The sequence below is a fragment of the Takifugu flavidus genome, chromosome 15 (assembly GCF_003711565.1).
Source record: "Takifugu flavidus isolate HTHZ2018 chromosome 15, ASM371156v2, whole genome shotgun sequence".
NCBI lineage: Eukaryota > Metazoa > Chordata > Actinopteri > Tetraodontiformes > Tetraodontidae > Takifugu > Takifugu flavidus.
In genome coordinates this window covers 5,466,440-5,486,756 of record NC_079534.1, presented here as the reverse complement: position 1 = coordinate 5,486,756, position 20,317 = coordinate 5,466,440, and the positions used below count along the sequence as shown (strand labels likewise).

At 49.5% G+C, this 20,317-nt stretch overlaps 1 long non-coding RNA gene, 1 pseudogene and 1 gene segment (V, D, J or C); all 3 read right to left on the bottom strand.

The window, feature by feature from the left end:
- Positions 1–4,428: 4,428 nt before the first annotated feature.
- Positions 4,429–5,236, bottom strand: LOC130539259 (T cell receptor alpha variable 38-2/delta variable 8-like; annotated as a pseudogene).
- Positions 5,237–9,884: 4,648 nt separating this feature from the next.
- LOC130539258 (T cell receptor alpha variable 38-2/delta variable 8-like) lies at positions 9,885–11,158 on the bottom strand. The segment is given in 2 exon segments: positions 9,885–10,307; positions 10,390–11,158. Coding segments are annotated over 2 exon segments (390 nt in total).
- Positions 11,159–14,989: 3,831 nt separating this feature from the next.
- LOC130538688 (uncharacterized) lies at positions 14,990–16,364 on the bottom strand. The gene is made up of 3 exons (XR_008953951.1): positions 16,102–16,364; positions 15,502–16,021; positions 14,990–15,161 (listed from the first exon to the last, which is right to left on the bottom strand). It is a non-coding gene; the product is annotated as an uncharacterized LOC130538688 (long non-coding RNA).
- Between the last annotated feature and the right edge of the window lie 3,953 nt (positions 16,365–20,317).

Below are 20,317 nucleotides of genomic sequence, written 5' to 3'. Positions count from 1 at the left end.
TTACCAGCACAGGAGCATCAAAACGTCACAACCAAACACAGATGAAATCCCTTTCCTGATCTGATTCAGAAGGTCTGTTTGCATCTCACAGCTCTGGTGCCTGTGAGGAAGCAGCTGGTGGCGCTCTTCAGAACAGAGGAGCTCAGCAGGAAGAAGCAGAGCTGTAGAACCAGAGCATTGAGGACTACAAGTGGAGCAAGGGGGAGTAGATGGAAGAAACCTGTCCCACAGATCATCAACAGGAGGCCCCAACGGCAGCAACAGTGACCAGTGTGGTGTGTTTTGAAGACGCGTGGCTGCCCTCGGACTGCCTGCACCACAGTGTGTCCTTGCCAAGCTTCAGGACAGAGATGTTCTGAGGGTGAGAAGGCAGGAGGGCCTCGGCCAACATGTGAATGAAGAAGCTTCATTTGTGGACACGGCACATCTGCTGCACGCCTGAGCTTCAGCCTTTAGCCTTGCTCATGTGCTGCCATTGAACCAGAATCACAACCAGAACCAACTTCATTGCCAGGTAAGGTTGCACACACAAGAACTCTGTCTTGGGCTTTTGGGTGCTTTGCATGGATTAAGAAATAGAATAATTCTAAGAACAAACCTGAGATAAATATGACCAGAGGACTGTTTCTGGAGTGCACGTGTGCAGCCTTAATGTGCAACAATCAGAAGAGTGGCTGTTGAGTCACTCCCAGTTATTCACTGACTGTAGGTACCATCGTCCAGAGGCTCCTAACCAACGCCTGTTTACACATGTGAGTAGAACATGAAGCACCAGATGAGGGATCCCTCTCCCTGGGGGTTAGGGAAACCGTGGTCTACAGGTCCTGGAGGCCTACGTGTCTTGGAGGAGTACCGGTCCTGGATGTCTACAGGTCCTGGAGGTCCACAGGTCCTGGAGGCCTATGGGTCCTGGAGGCCTATGGGTCCTGGAGGAGTACAAGTCCAGGAGGTCTGCAGGTCCTGGAGGTCTACAGGTCCTGGAGGCCTACGGGTCCTGGAGGTGTACAGGTCCTGGAGGAGTACAGGTCCTGGAGTTCTACAGGTCCTGGAGGTGTTCAGGTCTCGGAGGTCAAAGAGTCCTGCAGGTGTACAGGTTCAATAACTAAAAAGAATGAGCAGAAGCTGATTTATTATTTTTTCTTTATGTGTTTTTTAAAAAGTGAATTTAAAGGACTCCTCTGTGAACCATCACCTTATCATGGTGGAGGAGTTTGCGTACCCTAATGAGCCTGGGAGCTATGCTGTCCGGGGCAGTTTGCCCCTGGTAGGGTCTCCCAAGGCAGATTGGTCCTAGGTGAAGGGTCAGATAAAAAATGGTTCATCAGACCCATCATGGTACATCCAAAAGGGAAGCAGTGTACCCGCCCGGAGGGTTACCGGGGCCCCACCCTGGAGCCAGGCCTGGGGCTGGGGCTCAATGGCGAGCGCCTGGTGGCCAGGCCTACGTCCATGGGGCCCGGCTGGGCCCAGTCCGAACCACCTACGTGGATACTCCTGTCTCCAGTGGACCCACCAACCGCAGGACGAGCATGAAGGGTCTGGTGCAGTGTGGACTGGGCGGCAGACCAAGGCGGAGGCCTTGGCGGTCCGATCCTCGGTGATGGAAATTGGCTTTTGGAACATGGAACGTCACCCCTCTGGCGTGGAAAGAGCTGGAGCTTGTGGGGGAGGTTGAGCGCTACTGACTAGATATGGTCGGCCTCACCTCCACGCATAGCGTCGACTCAGGAACCCAAGTCCTTGAGGGGGGTTGGACACTTTTCTACGCTTGAGTTGCTCAGGGTGAGAGATGGAGAGTGGGGGTGGCCTTTTTCCTTGCCCCCAGACTCTCTAGTTCGACGTTGGGGTTCTCGCGGTCGAGCGAAAGGGTTGCTTCCCTGCGCCTTCGGGTCGGGGAACGGGTTCTGACGAGATTGCGGATACAAGCGGCTGAAATGAGTTTCCTCCCCAGGGAGGCCGGGCTCAGAATAAGAGATAGGGTGAGAAGCTCGGACATCCGGGAGGGGCTCGGAGTAGAACCGCTGCTTCTCCACATTGAGAGGAGTCAGTTGGGGTCAGCTCGGGCATCTGGCTAGGATGCCTTCCGGACGCCTCCCTTTAGAGGTGTTTCAGACATGTCCCACTGGGAGGCGGCCTCGTGGCCGGCCCAGGACTAAGTGGAGAGATTACATCTCTCACCTGGCTTGGGAGCGGTTGGGGGTTCCCCCAGAAGAGCTGATGGAAGTGGCCGGGGAGAGGGCTGTCTGGGCACCCTCCTGAAGCTGCTGCCCCCGCAACGCGGATCCGGATAATCCGGAGAAAATGAAAGGAAACTAAACTAAATTTAATGGAATCCATAATACAGAATAATACAATTATTGTTTTGTGTTTTTTCAAATGAATCTAAGAATTCAGATCTTTCAATCAAATCAAATCTGAGTCATCATCGTTCTCTTTACATTTTTAAAGTTTTATTAAACATTACCAGAGAAAGAGACACTTCCAACTCATCACTAAGTCGTCCCATAATTTGACACTCAAAAGTCAGACACATCCGTGTTCAACATTAACGTCTAGGGGCAGTCAAAACCTCACCTGTCTGCCCACTCCAGCTAGAGGCAGGGGGGGGGGGGATGCCACTGTGGCTGAGGAGGAAACAGTTGGCCGCTAATTACTGGAGAATTTCTGCTCTCAGCATGGTTAGACACAGAGGAGCACACCTCCTCCTGGGTCATGTGGCCCTCTAGTGTGACGAAGGCTTCCAGGAGCTGGGTGCTGTGTTGTTGTAGACAGGTTGTGGGTTTCCTGTCACTCTGGGCCTCACAGCACAGTCGTACACAGCAGAATCTGAACTGCAGCAGAGGACACTGCAGATCCACTCGGTCTCTGGACTCGTTGGAGGAGAACTTTGGCCGTGATCTTAGAGTTGCTGCAGGTCAGCACACTGGCAGCAGCTTCTTGTAGGAGCTGGACTTTCAAGTTTTGGGAGTTTTTCCATCTCAACAGGAGAGATTTTAGATGTCTGTGATGAGATGATTCATGTCAAAGAATGGTGAAAATGTGAGGACCGAGATTTCAGCCCTGTGGTGCCCCAGAAGAACTCACAACCTGAGGAAACAACACATGAATTCTTTTCTTATTGCCAGAAAAAAAGCTGAAGAAGTGAGGACGACTCATCTTCATCATGAAGTCTTCACGTTGGTGCCTCCGTGGAAGCTAATGGAGCTACAGGAAATGACTGGTTCTCTGGTGTCTCATTCATGCATCAATAGTTCTATCACCAACCTTTTTTGTCTTAACATCATTGCTCTTTCTTCTCTGATTTTAGTTGTTCATCTTTGTCAATATTGGGGATTGTTTTCACTCCTCTTCTTCACCACAATTGGAGACAATATAATTTCTTTACTGCATTAACTTGGTTTTTATACTTTGCGTGAAAAAAGCCATTAAACATTTATAATGAAAGAGAATCAACATAGTTCCTCTTCCTGTCTTGGAGGCCTCTTCATCTTTGCTCCAGGTTTGATTTCTCTCATCATTTTTAAAGATGAAGAAAACTTTGTCATCACATCTCCTGACAGGAAGAGACGCTGTGTGTCGCCCTCTAGCGGCCGCTGCTCAGTGTGGCCTTACTGTGGAGGTTTTAGTGCGCACTTCTGCTGCTTCCTGTCACTGTGGGCCTCAGAGCACAGTAGTACACTGCAGAGTCTGACAGCTGAAGCTCCTGGATCTTCAGAGGAACTGATTTCATGGTGGGGTTCAGTGTGGAGGAAAATCTCTCCTTAAACTCATCTTCTGTTTTCCCCTCATCACCTTTGAACCTGCTCAGGATGAACTGGGGTCTGCTGGTCCCATCCTGTTTGTACCAGAACAAGTTCGGGTTTGTGTCGGAGTCTGAAAAGTACAGTCCAGTGTAACAGTGTCTCCTTCAGCAGCAACAACATCTTCTGGTGGCTGCATCACTTTGTCTTCTCCTCGACACTCTGATGAAGAAGAACATGCAGGAATCACTCAAGATGATCCACTGAGTGGCTCAAAGAGTTTCCACATCTGACACACACAGTTCTGGCCTCTAATGTGAGGCAGTGGCAGCGTGTGGTTGTCTGGTACCTACCAAAGCAAAGAGCAGCCAGAAGAATCCACAGCCAAGGTTCCATCTCTGCAAGAAGCTCCAAAGCAGCAGGAGAAACTGTCTGATGTTCAACATTCGGTGGTGGCCTTGTTCTCTTCTGGCAGCTCTTTCTGCTCTCAGCATGGTTAGACACAGAGGAGCACACCTCCTCCTGGGTCATGTGGCCCTCTAGTGTAAAAGAGTCTCTCATCAGTTCTCAAGATGAAGAAAACTTTGTCATCACATCTCCTGACAGGAAGAGAGACGCTGTGTGTCGCCCTCTAGCGGCCGCTGCTCAGTGTGGCCTTACTGTGGAGGTTTTAGTGTGCACTTCTGCTGCTTCCTGTCACTGTGGGCCTCAGAGCACAGTAGTACACTGCAGAGTCTGACAGCTGAAGCTCCTGGATCTTCAGAGGAGCTGATTTCATGGTGGGGTTCAGTGTGGAGGAAAATCTCTCCTTAAACTCATCTTCTGTTTTCCCCTTATCACCTTTGAACCTGCTCAGGATAAACTGGGGTCTGCTGGTCCCATCCTGTTTGTACCAGAAGATGTAGACGTCTGTGGCTGTGCTGGTGTAGTGACAGTCCAGTGTGACTGTCTGGTCTTCTGCTGCCATCTCCTCTGCTTTTGGTTGCAGCACAGTGTCTTTTGGGTTCTGCACTCTGGAAAACAGACAGCATGAAGGTGCTCTCAGGGAATCGTACTCACATCCCTCTGGTGTGACAGACAGAGTTGTGTTCATACCAGCCCACAGAGTTGCCATCCACAGTGAGACGAACAGAGGAGTCATGTTGAGGAACGGTGAGCTCCAGCCACAATGAAGAGCTCTGTGATGTCTCCGTGTAGTCTTCTTCAGACCTCAGACGGGTTTGAGAAGGAGGAGCCTGACCAGAGGAACTGAGCTCCATCACAAGCTTCTACTGACAGCTTCACATCCTCCAACTCACTCATTATTTCTACTGTCTCTAGATGGAGACCTCGACTGTAAAAACAAGGACTACCTGAGAGTTACCAGCACAGGAGCATCAAAACGTCACAACCAAACACAGATGAAATCCCTTTCCTGATCTGATTCAGAAGGTCTGTTTGCATCTCACAGCTGTGGTGCCAGATGAGGGTTCCCTCTACCTGGGGGTTAGGGAGACGGTGGTCTACAGGTCCTGGAGGCCTACGGATCCTGGAGGCCTATGGGTCCTGGAGGCCTATGGGTCCTGGGGAGTACAAGTCCAGGAGGTCTACAGGTCCTGGAGGTCTACAGGTCCTGGAGGCCTATGGGTCCTGGAGGAGTACAAGTCCTGGAGGTCTACAGGTCCTGGAGGCCTATGGATCCTGGAGGAGTACAAGTCCTGGAGGTCTAAATATCCTGGAGGCCTAACGGGACTGGAGGAGTACCGGTCCTGGATGGCTACAGGTCCTGGAGGTCTACGGGTCCTGGAGGCCTATGGGTCCTGGAGGAGTACAAGTCCAGGAGGTCTACAGGTCCTGGAGGTCTCCAGGTCCTGGAGGCCTATGGGTCCTGGAGGAGTACAGGTCCTGGGGGTCTACATGTCCTGTAAGCCTACAGGTCCTGGAGGCCTACGTGTCTTGGAGGAGCACTGGTCCTGGATGGCTACGGGTCCTGGAGGCCTACGGATCCTGGTTGAGTAAAGGTCCTGGAGTTCTTCAGGTCCTGGAGGTCTACAGGTCCTGGAGGTCTTCAGGTCTCGGAGGTCAAAGAGTCCTGCAGGTGTACAGGTTCAATAACTAAAAGGAATGAGCAGAAGCTGATTGATTATTTTTTCTTTACGTTTTTAAAAAAAAGTGAATTTAATGGATTCCTCCGTGAACCATCACCTTATCGTGGTGGAGGAGTTTGCGTACCCTAATGAGCCTGGGAGCTATGCTGTCCAGGGCGGCTTGCCCCTGGTAGGGTCTCCCAAGGCAGATTGGTCCTAGGTGAAGGGTCAGACAAAGAATGGTTCATAAGACCCATCATGGTACATCCAAAAGGGAAGCCGCGTACCCGGCTCGGAGGGTTACCGGGGCCCTGACCCGGAGCCAGGACTGGGGCTGGGGCTCGATGGCGAGCGCTTGGTGGTCAGTTCTACGTCCATGGGGCCCGGCCGGGCCCAGCCTGAGCTACCTACGTGGATACTCCTGTCTCCAGTGGACCCACCACCCGCAGGACAAGCATGAAGGGTCCGGTGCAGTGTGGATTGGGCGGTAGACCAAGGCGGAGGCCTTGGCGGTCCGATCCTCGGTTATGGAAATTGGCTTTTGAAACATGGAACATCACCTCTCTGGCTTGGAAAGAGCTGGAGCTTGTGGGGGAGGTTGAGCGCTACTGACTAGATATGGTCGGTCTCACCTCCACACATAGTGTTGGCTCAGGAACCCAAGTCTTGAGGGGGGTTGGACACTCTTCTACGCTTGAGTTGCTCAGGGTGAGAGATGGAGAGCGGGGGTGGGCTTTTTCCTTGCCCCCAGACTCTCTAGTTTGACGTTGGGGTTCTCGCAGTTGAGCGAAAGGGTTGCTTCCCTGCGCCTTCGGATCGGGGAACAGGTTCTGACTGTTGTTTGTGCGTATGCACCAAACAATAGTTCAGAGTACCCGCCCTTTTTGGAGGATCTAGGACGGACGCTGGGCGCTTAACTGATCTGTCATGGTGAAGAAGGAGCTGAGCCGGAAGGCAAAGCTCTCGATTTACCAGTCGATCTACGTTCCAGTCCTCACCTATGGCCATCAACGTTGGGTGATGACCGAAAGAACGAGATCGCGGATACAAGCGGCTGAAATGAGTTTCCTCCCCAGGGAGGCCGGGCTCAGCCTTAGAGATAGGGTGAGAAGCTCGGACATCCGGAGGGGCTCGGAGTAGAACCGCTGCTTCTCCACATTGAGAGGAGTCAGTTGGGGTCAGCTCAGGCATCTGGCTAGGATGCCTTCCGGACGCCTCCCTTTAGAGGTGTTCCGGACATGTCTCACTGGGAGGCGGCCTCGTGGCCGGCCCAGGACTAAGTGGAGAGATTACACTCTCACCTGGCTTCGGAGCGGCTGGGGGTTCCCCGGAGGAGCTGATGGAAGTGGCCGGGGAGAGGGCTGTCTGGGCACCCTCCTGAAGCTGCTGCCCCCGCGATCTGGATCTGGATAAGTGGCAGAAAACGAAACGAAACAAAATTTAATGGAATCAATAATACAGAATGATACAATTTTGTTTTTTTCAAATGAATCTAATAATTCGGATCTTTCAATCAAATCAAATCTCAGTCAAAATATTTCTCTTTACATTTTTAAAGTTTTATTCAACATTACCAGAGAAAGAGACACTTCCAACTCATCACTAAATCGTCCCATAATTTGACACCCAAAAGTCAGACACATCCGTGTTCAACATTTGTTCCTCCATTACACAAAATAAATCATTTTTTTCATCATTATTACGTTCGGTGCTTTCTAGTTGTGGCTTCCAACTCATTTTACGATCAATAACCTTTCCTAGAAACTAGAAACTTTCTGTCTTAAACTTAGCGATAACTTATTGAGATCAAACCATGTTTTGAACGCCATCACGTCTCTTTGCCCTGGATTCAATCCCTGTTTCACATCATACCCAGAACAACTTGGCTTTGAATCATCTGCAAACACAACAACCAACTGCCAACCCACCAACACCCTCCCAACCTATTTTATGGCACTTGTTCTTACAGATGCAGATCTTCTGTCAGTGCCAAGGAACCTCTGACCTCTGGATGACCTCTGTTCCACCTGTGCACCATAAGGAATCACTGTTATGCTGTTGGACTACTCTCTGCTTGATGATCTCCCATGAGCCACCAGAGACCAGCAGGTCTCTGTCTCTGCAGGAACCCGGGCAGATGTGGTGAGGAAATGTTGGAAGACAGGTGGTTGTCATGGCATTGTTGACGCCCCCCTTCAACTCTGTCACCACCATCCAATAAGAAATACACACAAACTGCCCTGGAGAGTTTCACACTCTCAAGATTCACCCAAACCACCATTTTCCTTGTAGATCCAAAATCCATCTGAAAACACACAGCTGAAAGTTGACAAATGTGAAGCAGCTTTATAACGGCATAAAAGACTGAAATATTTTTGGATCAAACTGAAAGAATTTTATTTATGGTCCTTTTAGTGCTTTCAGATGTCTAAAATGTGAGCGGAACCTGCGTGAGGGTTCAGGTCCCACCAAACCAGCGTGGTGGTGGTGGATTGTGGGTCTGAAGCACGGTTCAGGTGGCTGCTCGCTGATGTGGAATTGTTGGCTGATCATGTGATCAGCACCTGTAACCAGTGTCTGATAAGGAACAGTGAACTTGTCTGTGATCGGTCAGATAGCTCTTGTCAGGTTTTTGTACAGCGTCTTCGTCTCTTTGTGTCTCCGTGGCCCTCAGAGCGCAGTAGTACACAGCCGAGTCTGCCAGCGTCACATCTGTAATGGTCAGTTCACTTTCTTGTTGCCCTGTGTTGCATCTGTATCTCTTATCAGGGATGTTTTCCTGGCCTGTTTTGCTTCTTGCTCCTTTCCAGAGAATAAACTGGGGTGCCTCATAGTCAGACTGGTGTTTGTACCAGTACAGATAAACATCAGAATATGAAGTCTCATAGTTACATCTGAGCGTTACATCTTCTCCTTCTCTGCTGCTGATTCCATTTTTCATCCCTGGAACAGGGGAAATTTTCTGCCCCCATGTTGTTTCTGGAAAACACAGAAGACATGATGTCCGTCTGACGGTATGTTGGAAGAGCCACCGATATACGGAGCAATCTGGACAAAACACCTACCAAAGCAAAGAGCAGCCAGAAGAATCCACAGCCAAGGTTCCATCTCTGCAAGAAGCTCCAAAGCAGCGAGGAGAAACTGTCTGATGTTCAGCATTCGGTGGTGGCCTTGTTCTCTTCTGGCAGCTCTTTCTGCTCTCAGCATGGTTAGACACAGAGGAGCACACCTCCTCCTGGGTCATGTGGCCCTCTGGTGTGACGAAGGCTTCCAGGAGCTGGGTGCTGTGTTGTTGTAGACAGGTTGTGGGTTTCCTGTCACTCTGGGCCTCACAGCACAGTCGTACACAGCAGAATCTGGAACTGCAGCAGAGGACACCTGCAGATCCACTCGGTCTCTGGACTCGTTGGAGGAGAACTTTGGCCGTGATCTTAGAGTTGCTGCAGGTCAGCACACTGGGCAGCAGCTTCTTGTAGCAGCTGGACTCTCCAGGTTTTGGGAGTTTTTCCATCTCAACAGGAGAGATTTTAGATGTCTGATGAGATGATTCATGTCAAAGAAGGGTGAAAATGTGAGGACCGAGATTTCAGCCCTGTGGTGCCCCAGAAGAACTCACAAGCCTGAGGAAACAACACATGAATTCTTTTCTTATTGCCAGAAAAAGAGCTGAAGAAGTGAGGACGACTCATCTTCATCATGAAGTCTTCACGTTGGTGCCTCTGTGGAAGCTAATGGAGCTACAGGAAATGACTGGTTCTCTGGTGTCTCATTCATGCATCAATAGTTCTACCACCAACCTTGTTTTGTCTTAACATCATTGCTCTTTCTTCTCTGATTTTAGTTGTTCATCTTTGTCAATATTGGGGATTGTTTTCACTCCTCTTCTTCACCACAATTGGAGACAATATAATTTCTTTACTGCATTAACTTGGTTTTTATACTTTGCGTGAAAAAAGCCATAAAATATTTATAATGAAAGAGAAACAACATAGTTCCTCTTCCTGTCTTGGAGGCCTCTTCATCTTTGCTCCAGGTTTGATTTCTCTCATCATTTTTAAAGATGAAGAAAACTTTGTTCATCACGTCTCCTGACAGGAAGAGACGCTGTGTGTCGCCCTCTAGCGGCCGCTGCTCAGTGTGGCCTTACTGTGGAGGCTTTAGTGCGCACTTCTGCTGCTTCCTGTCACTGTGGGCCTCAGAGCACAGTAGTACACTGCAGAGTCTGACAGCTGAAGCTCCTGGATCTTCAGAGGAGCTGATTTCATGGTGGGGTTCAGTGTGGAGGAAAATCTCTCCTTAAACTCATCTTCTGTTTTCCCCTTACCGATGGTGAACCTGCTCAGGATGAACTGGGGTCTGCTGGTCCCATCCTGTTTGTACCAGAAGATGTTGACCTCTGTGGCTGTGCTGGTGTAGTGACAGTCCAGTGTGACTGTCTGGTCTTCTGCTGCCATCTCCTCTGCTTTTGGTTGCAGCACAGTGTCTTTTTGGGTTCTGCACTCTGGAAAACAGACAGCATGAAGGTGCTCTCAGGGAATCGTACTCACATCCCTCTGGTGGGACAGACAGAGTTGTGTTCATACCAGCCCACAGAGTTGCCATCCACAGTGAGACGAACAGAGGAGTCATGTTGAGGAACGGTGAGCTCCAGCCACAATGAAGAGCTCTGTGATGTCTCCGTGTAGTCTTCTTCAGACCTCAGACGGGTTTGAGAAGGAGGAGCCTGACCAGAGGAACTGAGCTCCATCACAAGCTTCTACTGACAGCTTCACATCCTCCAACTCACTCATTATTTCTACTGTCTCTAGATGGAGACCTCGACTGTAAAAACAAGGACTACCTGAGAGTTACCAGCACAGGAGCATCAAAACGTCACAACGAAACACAGATGAAATCCCTTTCCTGATCTGATTCAGAAGGTCTGTTTGCATCTCACAGCTCTGGTGCCTGTGAGGAAGCAGCTGGTGGCGCTCTTCAGAACAGAGGAGCTCAGCAGGAAGAAGCACAGCTGTAGAACCAGAGCATTGAGGACTACAAGTGGAGCAAGGGGGAGTAGATGGAAGAAACCTGTCCCACAGATCATCAACAGGAGGCCTGGAGGCCCCAACGGCAGCAACAGTGACCAGTGTGGTGTGTTTTGAAGACGCGTGGCTGCCCTCGGACTGCCTGCACCACAGTGTGTCCTTGCCAAGCTTCAGGACAGAGATGTTCTGAGGGTGAGAAGGCAGGAGGGCCTCGGCCAACATGTGAATGAAGGAAGCTTCATTTGTGGACACGGCACATCTGCTGCACGCCTGAGCTTCAGCCTTTAGCCTTGCTCATGTGCTGCCATTGAACCAGAATCACAACCAGAACCAACTTCATTGCCAGGTAAGGTTGCACACACAAGAACTCTGTCTTGGGCTTTGGTGTGTGCTTTGCATGGATTAAGAAATAGAATAATTCTAAGAACAAACCTGAGATAAATATGACCAGAGGACTGTTTCTGGAGTGCACGTGTGCAGCCTTAACGTGCAACAATCAGAAGAGTGGCTGTTGAGTCACTCCCAGTTATTCACTGAGTGTAGGTACCATCGTCCAGAGGTTCCTAACCAACACCTGTTAACACATGTGAGTAGAACATGAAGCACCAGATGAGGGATCCCTCTCCCTGGGGGTTAGGGAAACTGTGGTCTACAGGTCCTGGAGGCCTACGTGTCTTGGAGGAGTACCGGTCCTGGATGTCTACAGGTCCTGGAGGTCCACAGGTCCTGGAGGCCTATTGGTCCTGGAGGAGTACAGGTCCTGGAGGAGTACAAGTCCTGGAGGTCTACATATCCTGGAGGCCTAAGGGTCCTGGAGGAGTACAGGTCCTGGAGGTCTACTTATCCTGGAAGTCTACGGGTCCTGGAGGCCTACGGATGCTGGAGGAGTACAGGTCCTGGAGTTCTACAGGTCCTGGAGGTCTTCAGGTCTCGGAGGTCAAAGAGTCCTGCAGGTGTACAGGTTCAATAACTAAAAGGAATGAGCAGAAGGTGATTGATTATTTTTCTTTACATTTTTTTAAAAAAAAAGTGAATTTAAAGGACTCCTCTGTGAACCATCGCCTTATCGTGGTGGAGGAGTTTGCATACCCTAATGAGCCTGGGAGCTATGCTGTCCGGGGCAGTTTGCCCCTGGTAGGGTCTCCCAAGGCAGATTGGTCCTAGGTGAAGGGTCAGACAAAAATGGTTCATAAGACTCATCATGGTACATCCAAAAGGGAAGCAGCGTACCTGGCCCGGAGGGTTACCGGGGCCCCACCCTGGAGCCAGGCCTGGGGCTGGGGCTCAATGGCGAGCGCCTGGTGGCCAGGCCTACGTCCATGGGGCCCGGCTGGGCCCAGTCCGAACCAGCTACGTGGATACTCCTGTCTCCAGTGGACCCACCAACCGCAGGACGAGCATGAAGGGTCCGGTGCAGTATGGACTGGGCGGCAGACCAAGGCGGAGGCCTTGGCGGTCCGATCCTCGGTGATGGAAATTGGCTTTTGGAACATGGAACGTCACCCCTCTGGCGTGGAAAGAGCTGGAGCTTGTGGGGGAGGTTGAGCGCTACCGACTAGATATGGACGGTCTCACCTCCACACATAGCGTCGACTCAGGAACCCAAGTCCTTGAGGGGGGTTGGACACTCTTCTACGCTTGAGTTGCTCAGGGTGAGAGACGGAGAGCGTGGGTGGGCTTTTTCCTTGCCCCCAGACTCTCTAGTTCGACGTTGGGGTTCTCGCGGTCGAGCGAAAGGGTTGCTTCCCTGCGCCTTCGGGTCGGGGAACGGGTTCTGACGAGATTGCGGATACAAGCGGCTGAAATGAGTTTCCTCCCCAGGGAGGCCGGGCTCAGCCTAAGAGATAGGGTGAGAAGCTCGGACATCCGGGAGGAGCTCAGAGTAGAACCGCTGCTTCTCCACATCGAGAGGAGTCAGTTGGGGTCAGCTCGGGCATCTGGCTAGGATGCCTTCCGGACGCCTCCCTTTAGAGGTGTTCCGGACATGTCCCACTGGGAGGCGGCCTCGTGGCCGGCCCAGGACTAAGTGGAGAGATTACATCTCTCGCCTGGCTTGGGGCGGCTGGGGGTTCCCCCGGAGGAGCTGATGGAAGTGGCCGGGGAGAGGCTGTCTGGGCACCCTCCTGAAGCTGCTGCCCCCGCAACGCGGATCCGGATGGGCCGGAGAAAATGAAAGGAAACTAAACTAAATTTAATGGAATCCTAAATACAGAATAATACAATTATTGTTTTGTGTTTTTTCAAATGAATCTAATAATGCGGATCTTTCAATCAAATCAAATCTGAGTCAAAATATTTCTCTTTACATTTTTCAAGTTTTATTAAACATTACCAGAGAAAGAGACACTTCCAACTCATCACTAAATCGTCCCATAATTTGACACCCAAAAGTCAGACACATCCGTGTTCAACATTTGTTCCTCCATTAAAAAGAAATCATTTTTATTCATCGTTTCCGTTCGGTGCTTTCTAGTTGTGGCTTCCAACTCATTTTACGATCAATAACCTTTCCTAGAAACTAGAAACTTTCTGTCTTAAACTTGCTCAATTTCAACTTCATTCAGGTTCAGCTTAACGTGACAATTTTCCAAACACCACCAAAGCCCAGAAACGTTATTTTTATTGAGCGATAACTTATTGAGATCAAACCATGTTTTGAACGCCATCACGTCTCTTTGCCCTGGATTCAATCCCTGTTTCACATCATACCCAGAACAACTTGGCTTTGAATCATCTGCAAACACAACAACCAACTGCCAACCCACCAACACCCTCCCAACTATTTTATGGCACTTGTTCTTACAGATGCAGATCTTCTGTCAGTGCCAAGGAACCTCTGACCTCTGGATGACCTCTGTTCCACCTGTGCACCATAAGGAATCACTGTTATGCTGTTGGACTACTCTCTGGTTGATGATCTCCCATGAGCCACCAGAGACCAGCAGGTCTCTGTCTCTGCAGGAACCCGGGCAGATGTGGTGAGGAAATGTTGGAAGACAGGTGGTTGTCATGGCATTGTTGACGCCCCCCTTCAACTCTGTCACCACCGTCCAATAAGAAATACACACAAACTGCCCTGGAGAGTTTCACACTCTCAAGATTCACCCAAACCACCATTTTCCTTGTAGATCCAAAATCCATCTGAAAACACACAGCTGAAAGTTGACAAATGTGAAGCAGCTTTATAACGGCATAAAAGACTGAAATATTTTTGGATCAAACTGAAAGAATTTTATTTATGGTCCTTTTAGTGCTTTCAGATGTCTAAAATGTGAGCGGAACCTGCGTGAGGGTTCAGGTCCCACCAAACCAGCGTGGTGGTGGTGGATTGTGGGTCTGAAGCACGGTTCAGGTGGCTGCTCGCTGATGTGGAATTGTTGGCTGATCATGTGATCAGCACCTGTAACCAGTGTCTGATAAGGAACAGTGAACTTGTCTGTGATCGGTCAGATAGCTCTTGTCAGGTTTTTGTACAGCGTCTTCGTCTCTTTGTGTCTCCGTGGCCCTCAGAGCGCAGTAGTACACAGCCGAGTCTGCCAGCGTCACATCTGTAATGGTCAGTTCACTTTCTTGTTGCCCTGTGTTGCATCTGTATCTCTTATCAGGGATGTTTTCCTGGCCTGTGTAGCTTCTTGCTCCTTTCCAGAGAATAAACTGGGGTGCCTCATAGTCAGACTGGTGTTTGTACCAGTACAGATAAACACCAGAACTTGAAGTCTCATAGTTACATCTGAGCGTTACATCTTCTCCTTCTCTGCTGCTGATTCCATTTTTCATCCCTGGAACAGGGGAAATTTTCTGCCCCCATGTTGTTTCTGGAAAACACAGAAGACATGATGTCCGTCTGACGGTATGTTGGAAGAGCCACCGATATACGGAGCAATCTGGACAAAACACCTACCAAAGCAAAGAGCAGCCAGAAGAATCCACAGCCAAGGTTCCATCTCTGCAAGAAGCTCCAAAGCAGCAGGAGAAACTGTCTGGTGTTCAACATTCGGTGGTGGCCTTGTTCTCTTCTGGCAGCTCTTTCTGCTCTCAACATGGTTAGACACAGAGGAGCACACCTCCTCCTGGGTCATGTGGCCCTCTGGTGTGACGAAGGCTTCCAGGAGCTGGGTGCTGTGTTGTTGTAGACAGGTGTGGGTTTCCTGTCACTCTGGGCCTCACAGCACAGTCGTACACAGCAGAATCTGGAACTGCAGCAGAGGACACCTGCAGATCCACTCGGTCTCTGGACTCGTTGGAGGAGAACTTTGGCCGTGATCTTAGAGCCTCTGACCATGTGATAAGGTTACTTCCTGAGATATACAGGAGGAACTCTGGTGCTTCTCCTGGATATTGGTGATACCAGAAGAAATGATCAGGGCCAGATGCTTGATTGGAGTATTTGTAGGACAGAGTCAAGATTCAAGATTCAAGATTCAAGATGTACTTTTTCATCCCCGTAGGAAATTGAATTGTAGCAGCCTAACATGGATGAATATAACTGTAGTCTCGGTTTTGTATTTGCAAAGTATAGAAATAGAATAAATAAAATACAAATAAGATTAGAATGTTATAGCATTATGAGCATATATACAGCATATATTATAAGCATATATATAATATAATATAACATATTAGGGCATATATAAGTATCGAATAAAATAGAATTAAAATGACAACATAAACCTTAAACAGTTGTTGTTATTGGCTGGGTTAGGATGAGTTATACAGTCTGATGGTGGACGGCAGGAAGGACTTCCTGTAGCGTTCCTTAGAGCAGCGAGGCTGCAGGAGTCTGCTGCTGGAGCTGCTCCTCAGTTTGTCCACTGTGTTATGGAGGGGGGGGGGACTGTCCATGATTGTCCACAGTTTCAACACCATCCTGTCCCTCACCACCTCGTCCACGTTATCAAGTCTACAGCCAACAACAGACCTGCCTTTTTAATGAGTTTGTTGAGTCTGTTAGCCTCCTTAGCTTAGCCTGCTCCCCAGCACACTACAGCACAGAAGATGGTGCTAGCCATGACAGGCTGGTAGAACATGTGGAGCATCCTGCTGCAGACACTGAAGGACCTGAGTCTCCTGAGGAACTAGAGGCTGCTCATGGCCTTCTTGTAGACAGCGTCGGTGTTTGTGGACCTCAGAGCGGCGTCTTTGAAACTGAGCACTTCTGTCTGGACTGCAGTCAGTTGTTCTCCACTGACACCTACAGGAAGAGTTTGATCCGTTCCCATGGTGCCAAGAGAACGAGCAGAGCGACAGTTGCTGCTGACTAATCATCCATACCTGTTAGAACGCTGAGCAACATCAGACAGAGAGCAGCGTAGAGCAGAGGCAGCATGGTGAACTAAAGGAACCTGTCTGCTCTGTGCTGGATCCAGCTCTGCTCAATGTTGCCCTTCTTCTCTCCTCTCCAGCTCAGTTACAAGTGAGCTCCTCCCTCAGTCTCTCCAGCTCCTCTCTCATCTGCCTTTTCCCTGTTGCTGCAGGTCAGCACACTGGCAGCAGCTTCTTGTAGCAGCTGGACTCTCCAAGTTTGGGAGTTTTTCCATCTCAACAGGAGAGATTTTAGATGTCTGATGAGATGATTCATGTCAAAGAATGGTGAAAATGTGAGGACCGAGATTTCAGCCCTGTGGTGCCCCAGAAGAACTCACAACCTGAGGAAACAACACATGAATTATTTTCTTATTGCCAGAAAAAAAAGCTGAAGAAGTGAGGACAGGCTCATCTTCATCATGAAGTCTTCACGTTGGTGCCTCCGTGGAAGCTAATGGAGCTACAGGAAATGACTGGTTCTCTGGTGTCTCATTCATGCATCAATAGTTCTACCACCAACCTTGTTTTGTCTTAACATCATTGCTCTTTCTTCTCTGATTTTAGTTGTTTTCTTTGTCAATATTGGGGATTGTTGTCACTACTCTTCCTCACCACAATTGGAGACAATATAATTTCTTTACTGCATTAACTTGGTTTTTATTATTTGCGTGAAAAAAGCCATTAAACATTTATAATGAAAGAGAAACAACATAGTTCCTCTTCCTGTCTTGGAGGCCTCTTCATCTTTGCTCCAGGTTTGATTTCTCTCATCATTTTTAAAGATGAAGAAACTTTGCCACACATCTCCTGACAGGAAGAGACGCTGTGTGTCGCCCTCTAGCGGCCGCTGCTCAGGTGGCCTTACTGTGGAGGTTTAGTGCGCACTTCTGCTGCTTCTGTCACTGTGGGCCTCAGAGCACAGTAGTACACTGCAGAGTCTGACAGCTGAAGCTCCTGGATCTTCAGAGGAGCTGATTTCATGGTGGGGTTCAGTGTGGGAGGGAAATCTCTCCTTAAACTCATCTTCTGTTTTCCCCTGACCAAAGGTGAACCTGCTCAGGATGACTGATGGGTCTGTCCTCCTTCATCCTGTTTAGTCCCATCCTTTTGTACCAGAACAAATACGGGTTTGTGTCGGAGGTCTGAAAAGTACAGTCCAGTGTAACAGTGTCTCCTTCAGCAGCAACAACATCTTCTGGTGGCTGCATCACTTGTCTTCTCCTCACACTCTGATGAAGAAGAACATGCAGGAATCACTCAAGATGATCCACTGAGTGGCTCAAAGAGTTTCCACATCTGACGCACACAGTTCTGGCCTCTAATGTGAGCAGTGGCAGCGTGTGGTTGTCTGGTACCTACAAAGCAAAGAGCAGCCAGAAGAATCCACAGCCAAGGTTCCATCTCGCAAGAAGCTCCAAAGCAGCAGGAGAAACTGTATGATGTTCAACGTTCGGTGGTGGCCTTGTCTCTTCTGGCAGCTCTTTCTGCTCTCAGCATGGTTAGACACAGAGGAGCACAAACCTCCTCCTGGGTCATGGGCCCTCTGGTGTGACGAAGGCTTCCAGGAGCTGGGTGCTGTGTTGTTGTAGACAGTTGTGGGTTTCCTGTCACTCTGGGCCTCACAGCACAGTCGTACACAGCAGAATCTGGAACTGCAGCAGAGGACACCTGCAGATCCACTCGGTCTCTGGACTCGTTGGAGGAGAACTTGGCCGTGATCTTAGAGTTGCTGCAGGTCAGCACACTGGCAGCAGCTTCTTGTAGCAGCTGGACTCTCCAAGTTTTGGGAGTTTTTCCATCTCAACAGGAGAGATTTTAGATGTCTGTGATGAGATGATTCATGTCAAGGATGGTGAAAATGTGAGGACCGAGATTTCAGCCCTGTGGTGCCCCAGAAGAACTCACAGCCTGAGGAAACAACACATGAATTCTTTTCTTATTGCCAGAAAAAAAGCTGAAGAAGTGAGGACAGGCTCATCTTCATCATGAAGTCTTCACGTTGGTGCCTCCGTGGAAGCTAATGGAGCTACAGGAAATGACTGGTTCTCTGGTGTCTCATTCATGCATCAATAGTTCTACCACCAACCTTGTTTTGTCTTAACATCATTGCTCTTTCTTCTCTGATTTTAGTTGTTCATCTTTGTCAATATTGGGGATTGTTTTCACTCCTCTTCTTCACCACAATTGGAGACAATATAATTTCTTTACTGCATTAACTTGGTTTTTATTATTTGCGTGAAAAAAGCCATAAAATACTTATAATGAAAGAGAAACAACATAGTTCCTCTTCCTGTCTTGGAGGCCTCTTCATCTGTGCTCCAGGTTTGATTTCTCTCATCATTTTCAAAGATGAAGAAAACTTTGTCATCACATCTCCTGACAGGAAGAGACGCTGTGTGTCGCCCTCTAGCGGCCGCTGCTCAGTGTGGCCTTACTGTGGAGGTTTTAGTGCGCACTTCTGCTGCTTCCTGTCACTGTGGGCCTCAGAGCACAGTAGTACACTGCAGAGTCTGACAGCTGAAGCTCCTGGATCTTCAGAGGAGCTGACGTCTTAATGATTAAAGCAGAAATTCTCTGTGGATCTGAAGGTTTCTGCTTGGCCCGAAGAAGCAATTTAGGAAAGTTGTTGTTTTCCTGTTTGTACCAGAACAAAGTCGAGTATGTGTCGGAGGTCTGAAAAGTACAGTCCAGTGTAACAGTGTCTCCTTCAGCAGCAACAACATCTTCTGGTGGCTGCATCACTTTGTCTTCTCCTCTACACTCTGATGAAGAAGAACATGCAGGAATCACTCAAGATGATTCACTGAGTGGCTCAAAGAGTTCCACATCTGACACACACAGTTCTGGCCTCTAATGTGAGGCAGTGGCAGCGTGTGGTTGTCTGGTACCTACCAAAGCAAAGAGCAGCCAGAAGAATCCACAGCCAAGGTTCCATCTCTGCAAGAAGCTCCAAAGCAGCAGGAGAAACTGTCTGATGTTCAACATTCGGTGGTGGCCTTGTTCTCTTCTGGCAGCTCTTTCTGCTCTCAGCATGGTTAGACACAGAGGAGCACACCTCCTCCTGGGTCATGTGGCCCTCTAGTGTAAAAGAGTCTCTCATCAGTTCTCAACTTTGTCATCACATCTCTTGACAGGAAGAGACGCTGTGTGTCGCCCTCTAGCGGCCGCTGCTCAGTGTGGCCTTACTGTGGAGGTTTTAGTGCGCACTTCTGCTGCTTCCTGTCACTGTGGGCCTCAGAGCACAGTAGTACACTGCAGAGTCTGACAGCTGAAGCTCCTGGATCTTCAGAGGAGCTGATTTCATGGTGGGGTTCAGTGTGGAGGAAAATCTCTCCTTAAACTCATCTTCTGTTTTCCCCTTACCGAAGGTGAACCTGCTCAGGATGAACTGGGGTCTGCTGGTCCCATCCTGTTTGTACCAGAAGATGTTGACGTCTGTGACTGTGCTGGTGTAGTTACAGTCCAGTGTGACTGTCTGGTCTTCTGCTGCCATCTCCTCTGCTTTTGGTTGCAGCACAGTGTCTTTTTGGGTTCTGCACTCTGGAAAACAGACAGCATGAAGGTGCTCTCAGGGAATCGTACTCACATCCCTCTGGTGTGACAGACAGAGTTGTGTTCATACCAGCCCACAGAGTTGCCATCCACAGTGAGACGAACAGAGGAGTCATGTGAGGAACGGTGAGCTCCAGCCACAATGAAGAGCTCTGTGATGTCTCCGTGTAGTCTTCTTCAGACCTCAGACGGGTTTGAGAAGGAGGAGCCTGACCAGAGGAACTGAGCTCCATCACAAGCTTCTACTGACAGCTTCACATCCTCCAACTCACTCATTATTTCTACTGTCTCTAGATGGAGACCTCGACTGTAAAAACAAGGACTACCTGAGAGTTACCAGCACAGGAGCATCAAAACGTCACAACCAAACACAGATGAAATCCCTTTCCTGATCTGATTCAGAAGGTCTGTTTGCATCTCACAGCTCTGGTGCCAGATGAGGGTTCCCTCTACCTGGGGGTGAGGGAGACGGTGTTCTACAGGTCCTGGAGGCCTATGGGTCTTGGAGGAGTACCGGTCCTGCATGCCTACAGGTCCTGGAGGCCTACGAGTCCTGGAGGTCGACAGGTCCTGGAGGTCTATGGATCCTGGAGGCCTATGGGTCTTGGAGGAGTACCGGTCCTGGATGCCT